Genomic DNA, 8,313 nt, shown 5'->3' on the forward strand with positions numbered 1-8,313 from the left:
ATAATAATAGTTTCTTGAGCACCAAATCAGCATATTATGATTTCTGTCAAGTTAGGTCACCTTTATTTATATAACGCTTTATACAATACAGATTTGTATCAAAGCAGCTTTACAGGGATAACAGGAAAATGATTCAATGATGCAAACAGAGTTCATTTTGGCTCTACAGCAGCTCTAAAAATAAAATAAAGTCATTGTTCAGCTGAAGTTTGTTCAGTGTTGACACTGAAGCTTCAGCTTTGCCATCACATAAATAAATTACATTTTAAAATATATTTAAAAAACAAAATAGATATGTAAATGTTTTATATTATTTCACAGTAATACTTTTTTTTACTGTATTTTTTAATCAAATAAATGCAGGTTCCATGAACTTAAAATACTTTTTTCCACAACGTTAAAAAAATCTTACTGACCCCAAGCTTTTGTGTATAATTTATTACACATTAAAATACATGTACCGGTCTGTGTTATTTTTAAATATTAATTTATATTATATTTGAGCAACTTCTACATTTTCCTCATTATCTCCCCTCCGGTGTCCATCTGTACTACTAAATAACAAATTCAAAGTCACAAAAACAGTGTGTCAGTGTGTGTTAATATTTATTAAGATAAATCTGCTTTACAGTGTCAGGAATGCATTCTGTTATTTCCTATGACAAAAATAATTATGATTACATTTGCGTGAAAGAGATGATTAAAAGAAAAGAGATTCTTAATCGAATAAAACCACACCTTTACATTATACCTTAAATATTTCACTTTATACTGCTCTTAACACTCATACCAAACTTAATTGAAAATGGGCCAAGACAAAATAAATGAGGTGGAATGAAGGTAAATGTGAGTATAACAGAGGGAGAGAAACCGGCCAACAACATGTCTGTGCAAATTGTATTTGAATGTATATACAGCAGCCTGAAATCTCCCTAAGTTTAACCTTTATTAACTTTCACTAATCACAAACAGATTATTTTGTCTTATTATAGATTGAAAGTCCTTCATCTCCCATCAGGATGACTGTGCATCTCTGGTGTGTATGTCAAAAGGACAATCATTACCCAAAGGTGTAGTAGTGCCTGCAACGAAAAACATACATTCAAAACATAAATAAATACAAAACTTTCCCTGAAAGTTTAAATTCATACTTTTTACTTTCAAACATTCCTTGACACGCTGTGAACTCACCATATAAATAATAACAAAGACCCTGGCCATGGGGTAACGTCTGAGAAAGATTCCTAAACGTATACTGAAGGAAAAAAAAAAAACATTTTTATAATGCTATTGGAACACCATAAAATACATTTAGCAGATTTCCAGGGATGCAGTTACCTGAAGCGGTCGATGGTGCTGGCCGCTTTACGAACCTTCCCATACATTCCTGTACCCGGTCCGTCTGCGTCACTAAACAGGATTGGTGTGTTCCTCTGCCTAGCACCTGTACACACACAATCACGTTGGGCTGTCAAAAATGAAATGGTTCCATTCAAACAAGTTTGAGTTGAGTTGCCCCAGTCTCATCATGCAGTGCACTGACCTGGTCCCTCAATGGCAGCCATGTTGATGTGTGAGCCGTTGTTCTGACCACCCTGCAGGCTCTTCAGTTGCTGTTCCAGCCTCTCCAGCTGAAACACCAGCGAGTTTTTCTCTGTGCCCAGGGCCTCTAACATGGTCTGCTTCTGAATCAGTGTCTCTGTCAGCTGGTGCAAACGGCCCTCCAGCTCCGCCTGACTGCTGTTGCTCAGAGCCTTATTGGTCAGCTAGCAGGAGAATTGGGAAATTTCCCATTAAAATTCAGAAAACGCTTACACGCTTACTGTAAAACCTCAAATTGCTATTCCATCCTTGTAAATTTATGTCCAGGCATGTGTGTGTGGGTACCTGGTTTCTAAGCTTCTGGATCTCATCTTCTCGGTCTTTGACGCGACCCTGAAGGGTGATTTTAGTGCGATGATGCTCTTCCTCAATGTACTGCAGTTCCTGCATAAAAATTAATCAACCTTCACTCACTATTCAGCATATTCCCTAAACCACAATACACCCTCTCTAAAAACCTGAATGGTCCCATCTCAAGTACCTGTTTGGATCTTTCCAGTTCTGCCTCCATGTCCTGTTTGGCTCTGATCTGCTGGGCATGTTGTTCCTGTACTTCAGCCAGCTGTTCTCTCCAGTTCTCCGTCTCATTGAGCGCCTGGGTTTCCAGATCCTAGAGAGAACAGAAGATATCTAGTGTGTGTTTACATCTGGATTAGAGCTGGCCGATATACATATCAAACATTCATTATATATTTCAAATAATTTAACTGGCACTAAAATTAAGCAACATTGTTCATATTTTGATTTTATTAGTTTTTTAAGAGAAAGAATTTGGTATTTATTGGTATAATGTATTACCATGTATTATTATGGTGATGCATATAAATTAATATAATTAAATCAGATTTTTAGTTTAACGTGGAATAATAAATAAATATTATTCTTCCATATAATATAAATGTAATATAATTAATAATAAAGACACGTTAAAAAAAATTACAGTTACATTTGTATTGATATATAAGATCAATTTATATATTTCCAATGATTTTGCTGGCAAATAAAATTAAGCAACATTGTAAATATTCTGATTTTAAACTATGCTTTTATTAATGTGAAAAAGACAGATATAAATACATACTTTTTTTCATCTTAGAATACCTTAGTAAATATACATACAAATAAAAAAGTAAACATTGCTATTTATTACCATGTATTATTCACAGACTGTAAAAAAATATGGACGTAGCGTCACCCGTAGGTTTCTGAAGAGCATTTTTGAACCCCAAAGTGGGTGGAGCCGGCTGTCACCATCTTGGTGGCGCGTCATCACACATCACTCCCGGATAAACGAAATAGGGCAAAAAGGCGGGACTAGCTGAGGTGACGTGATGGCTAACAGACAGCAGACAAATGGCTAGTAGTGACAGCAGCGGCAATCCACCTGTCACTCAAGTGGCCACGCCCTTAGTTATGCAGAACTTTAAGGCTTAATATAATTTAAACGGATGAGTTATAAAAATAAATAAAAATCACCCCCCTCACAGTTGTCATGAAGGGCAAAATTAGCTATATAGACCAAAACCACTTTTGGCACCAGACTGTAAACTAATTTTTTTCTGCTGTAAAATTTGGCATTTTAACATGGGGGGGTATATGGGATTGACTCTTTTGCAGACTGCCTCTAGTGGCCAGTCGATGTATTGCAGTTTAAGTCACTTCCGTGTTGGTTTCAAGAGAGACAGGAAGGTTGCCGCTTGGTATTATTATAGTGATGCATATAAACAAAAATAATGAAATCAAATTTTTAGTTGTGTAAATTTAGTGTAGTTTAGTATATTTTTTGGTCCATCAGCCTTTTAAGTAATTTAAAAGCAAACTAACAAAAATAAGGAGACACTAAACTTCAAATATTGCCCAGCCCTGATCCAGCCCATGAAATCCATCTGTGCGTAGTTTATATAAATAAAATCTACATTTGAGATTGTATATTTTGTATGGTGTGTGTGCACGCACCTGTATCTCTGTCCGCAAGCTCTGTATTTGAGCCTGTAGTTTTTGAATCTCTTCTCTTTGCAGCTCTTTCTCATGACGTAGGTCTTCGAGTTCAACTCCAGTCCCGGCCCCCTCCAGCACCTCCAGACCTGAGCCCTCCTTCAGACTGCTGATCAGCTTCTCCTTAGACTAGAGCAGCAACAACACACACCCATGATACTTCATACGCTTATCAAACAGAGATAAAAAGTGCGATAAAAATAAAGAGAGAAGGATACCTGTAGTATGCGTGAGGCTTTGTTTTTGTAGTCCTGTAGTTCTTGTTTGGTGTACTCTGCTGCAGATCGGGTGCTCTTGACCTGTTGCTGTAGTTCCTCAGCTCTCTGTTTCTCTTCCGTCACCCGACGCTCTGCGTTCGTTAAAGACTCCGCCAATGTCTGACGCTCGGCCTCCACCTTCGCCAGTCGTGCTGCAAACTCACTCTGTGAGAAAATGGCACGTAACTAAGACCTACCAGGTCCATCTGTTAATCTCCAGGTCCTACAGAATGTCTTCGGACCTATAGAGATTGCGACATAAATCCTGTTTTTCACCTGCCAACTCACCTGCATCTGTCTGTAGCTCTCCTGTTCTCTCTTAATAGCTGAATCTGAGTCTCTTACTCTTTCCTGTAGTGTCTGTAAAGCCTGAGACTGAAGACCGCTGCCCTCACTCTGATCCTGAAGAATCCTAAAACACATAAAAAAACCCACCAAATAGCATTAGAGGCTTGTTTATTCACACAAGAGAAGATATGGATTAACTTCAGATGGTCAACTAAACCAGAAGTGATGTTCTGCTTCTTTGCGTTGTTGAAGAGACCAACCTGACCCTCTCGCTCTGAGCTTCCTCAAGGGCTGAGCTTCGGGCCTTCAGTAGCTGATCTGCCTCGTCCAGTCGCACTTTCAGGACCGCCAGCTGACCATCTTTTGCCGACAGGGCTTCTGTGAGGTCATCAACCTGCGCGCTCAGCTCTCGAACCGTGCGATCAACGCGTGACTGGTCCGAGTTCCACTTGTCAGCACGAGCTCTGGCGAGGTTCACCTCTACACAAGAGGAGGAAATAATAATTTAATGGCTTCAGCGTATCGGGAATTGATTGATCGTTGGATCATTGTCGTTTGCTATTGGTTGATCTCATGTGAGTGACAGGTTGCCCCGCCCTCGCGCCAGTAAACACGTCATCAGAGATTAGAAGAGATGTTGTTGCTAGAGGGATGGGAAATTATTGATAGATTATGAGGGCACATGAATTAAAACCCGATGTGAATGGATAAATTATTTATAATAAACACTGCAATATTCTTTTAAAGAAAACCAAGAACTGTCCATTTTGATTTTGTGACTACCGGTAAGTACTAAAATGACTACAACTAAAACTAATATAAAAATAAAGGAAAGCTAAATAGAAATATATAAAAAATAAATAAAAAATGACAAAAGCACATAACAAAATTGCTAAAACTAAAACAATATATATAAAAATAAAATAATAGCACACTACCTGGCCAAAAAAGAAAGCTGTTCAGATTTAAATGAGTCTATGATTGGATCATTATTGTAGTGATTATTATGTGTGTAGCATGTTATATGTTTGGCAACAGTTCTTCTAACCCTAATTGATGGAGCGTGTAGTTTTTAATTTCTTAAACAACCATGTAGGAAGACACATTATGGCCATATTCCAGGATGAAAAAGCAAAGACTCATCAGGCTCAAATTGTGAAAGAATGGTTGGAAGGGAGCATGAAGAATCATTTTCACACATCAATTGGCACCTGTGAGTCCAGACCTTAAACACTCCATCAATTAGGGTTAGAAGAACTTTATCTACAGCCACTTTTATTTGGCTGGGCAGTGTATATGACAATGCAGTTCAACAAAAACAGGTCAGAAATCGCTCTAGCTCACCCTCCTGCGTGTCTTTGGCTCTCTGGATTAGAGAGGCCATCTCCTGGTTGAGAGAAGAGACTTCATTCCGTAAAAGTTGGTTCTCGAGACGAAGGTTGGAGATCACCTGTTCCTGGCCCTGCTGCTGCTGAAGCTCTTGATGGCGGTCCTGATGTGGGATCTCCGCTGTTGGCTGATCCTCTGCGGGAACATCCAGCCCAGGGTTCAAACTCTCTAGAACAGCAGCTGGACAGAAGATATGAAATAAGAACTACATGTGATCAAAACTTAAGTAAAGGTGTGTGTTTTACTATTTATAAAAATTAGTTTTTAGTGTTTAATTTAGACAAAATAGATAAAATAATTTTATTTAGACAAAATAATATGTTTAATAATATTTAAGTGCATTGCCATTTCAGCTTCACATGATATTTCATGGCAATGAATAAAGAAATACTCAATAAATACAAACATTTAATAAAATTCAACAATTGTGTATATACTCTAAGATTATAAATATCAGCCATTTATCAGCTGTCAGGCATGACAAATAAATAGTACATTAAAGTCAAATTAGTCTTTACATTTACTCAGTCCCTGGCCTAAAAAGTAGACTTAGATCTCATTATGGTCCCTTTTAGTTTTATCCACCACTATCTACTATCCTGCTTTTTGGAGCTGGGCTACTTGAATGTTATATTAATTTACCATACATTAATTAATATTCTTATTTGTATTATTGTTACCATTAATATTATGAGTTTCATTAAACTAAGCGGCTCATCTCTTCTCCGTCATTAACCTGTAATGGTCCAAAATTTTAAATAGGCCAAAACTCTTGCCCTCAGACCAATGAAATTAAACAAATGTTAGAACACATGATGTACGATGCATCTTTTGTACCTGGGCTTTGATCTCGTGTGGAGCCATCCTCTGTTTTAACGCTGTGTGAGCTGTTTGAGAGAGAGCTGAGGCTGGAATTTCTGGACAGGCCCTGTGTGGAGGACGGGGTTGCAGAGACAGAAGGGCCCATCTGGAGATCACTGGCCATGGAGAGAGGGGGCATCTGGGTCTGAGTTGAACCTCCCGTAGGACCCAAAGCTTTAGACGCCGTTTCTCTCCTGACCTCCTTTCTTTCGCTCTGCGGTGGGTCCGAACTGTTCAAGAAGTCAAAGAGCAAATCGTCGTTCACTTCTGGCTTTTTGGGTCGCACAAAGTTGGATGATACTTTGCTGCTAGAACCCAAAGGCATAGTGCTGGAGACATTAGCTGTACTGGCCAAAACTGTTGCTTTGGGTTTCTTTATGTTCCCAGCAGCTGCAGAGATGAAAGCTGAATTTCCGAGAGATGAGGCAGCGATGGAGTCCCTGTGCTGTTGATCATGGGTGGAGCTGTAAGCTGCAGAGTTGTACTGGATTGAATCTTTGGTGTCAGGGCTGTTGTAGACCAGAGAGGACTGATTTTTTGTCAATGCGGTGGCTGCACCCTGGTCCACTTTATTCAGGAAGTTCTCGGCCTTCCCGGCAAGATCAACAAGCCAAGACATCCTAAGATCCTCTGGAATAGAAAACATGCATGCAGAGATGTTCAAGTGAAAACATGCCAGCTAGCCTGTCATGCTAATTTATGTCACCCCTGTTTCTTGCATTCAACAACTTGCCCATATTGCCCATATTTCACACACACACACACACACACACACACACACACACACACGTTTATATAGATACGTGAAATATGGGCAAGTTGTTGAATGCAAGAAACAGGGGTGACACATTTATATGGTATTTAAATAATAATAAAAAAACAATTTTTTAATCTGAGATGCCAACGTGCATCACATGATCAGTCAGATCTATAATGTTTGACTTATTCAATGCAAATGCAAATAGAAAACAAAACCCATCCCTTTAAAGTATACCCTGGATCCACGTCCAGGGCTTTTAAACTCCTCTCATTTATATTCTCTAACATGAAAATATATATTTAAAAGTAAGTCGAATGTATAAATGATCCATCCAGAATCCATCAATTTATTATATAAGCTTATTAAAGGAATAACTGTTTATCTATAGTTTCTGACATATTTGTTTACATTTGCGTCCTAATCCACTTAACACGGTGTATTTACACAAAACGGTCAGCTGTCACTTTAAAATAACTATGCACTACATTTCGCCTAGTTATCGAGTAAATTGCATGTGCTCATTTGTAGAGTAAATCCTCTAAACAAAATGAGAGTAACGTTAATGTTGAGCATCGCATTGTCAGTTTCACGTCTTCTGACCAATAACTGCATTTAAGGTTATATTTTGTACCTGAAGGGGCTCCGATCTCTCAGAAAGTAAATCAATCTTGCAGGGTCATTTTTTTAAGAGAATATCAGGCGAAAATATGTCTACGGGTGTCTTGATCATCGGTGACTGTTGTTATTTATCCAGTTCCAGTTTCTCATTCTGATACAGACCGACGTGGACCAGGAACTACACGAAGGACCCATAACAGTGCGCCCTGCACACTGCCTGACTGAAACAAAACGTTGCATGTTGTTGCTCTGCCTGATTGCAATTGGGTAATTCCAAAGTCCCTTTCTGTAATGTAAATGTGTATATATATATATATATATATATATATATATAGCCTCTGTTCCTTCTTACCATGCAATTTTTCATGGCCCCACCCATTACATCACATTTTGTGAACATGGATATCATATTTCACAATTTAAAATCCACCCCTATTATCCCTATTGTGAAATTAAGTGAATATAGAATGCATTTAAATTTTTACTGCTTTAGTTCGAAATTGCAATTTTCTCTTCAAACTTATATGAAAAACCTCAGTACAA

The 8,313-nt window shown here is 38.3% G+C and overlaps 1 protein-coding gene across 3 annotated transcripts; it reads right to left on the minus strand.

Annotated features, from left to right (window-relative positions):
* Positions 1-45: 45 nt before the first annotated feature.
* On the minus strand, positions 46-8,029 carry golga5 (golgin A5). 3 transcript variants are annotated; one of them, XM_079634334.1, is made up of 13 exons: positions 7,784-8,029; positions 6,369-7,022; positions 5,487-5,711; positions 4,403-4,622; positions 4,143-4,266; positions 3,816-4,019; positions 3,559-3,726; positions 2,084-2,212; positions 1,888-1,986; positions 1,544-1,766; positions 1,339-1,444; positions 1,192-1,255; positions 46-1,082 (listed from the first exon to the last, which is right to left on the minus strand). In XM_079634334.1, exons 2-13 carry the CDS (start codon positions 7,009-7,011, stop codon positions 1,005-1,007), a joined length of 2,283 nt encoding a protein of 760 aa, XP_079490460.1. In that variant the 5' UTR covers positions 7,012-7,022; positions 7,784-8,029; the 3' UTR covers positions 46-1,004. The 3 variants fall into 3 exon arrangements, with proteins under 3 accessions (XP_079490460.1, XP_079490462.1, XP_079490461.1); XM_079634336.1 differs by having other exon boundaries at positions 5,487-5,666; positions 7,784-7,973; XM_079634335.1 differs by having other exon boundaries at positions 5,487-5,699; positions 7,784-7,924.
* Positions 8,030-8,313: the final 284 nt, after the last annotated feature.

This window comes from Phoxinus phoxinus (assembly GCF_949152265.1).
Source record: "Phoxinus phoxinus genome assembly, chromosome: 14".
NCBI classification, from domain to species: Eukaryota; Metazoa; Chordata; class Actinopteri; order Cypriniformes; family Leuciscidae; genus Phoxinus; species Phoxinus phoxinus.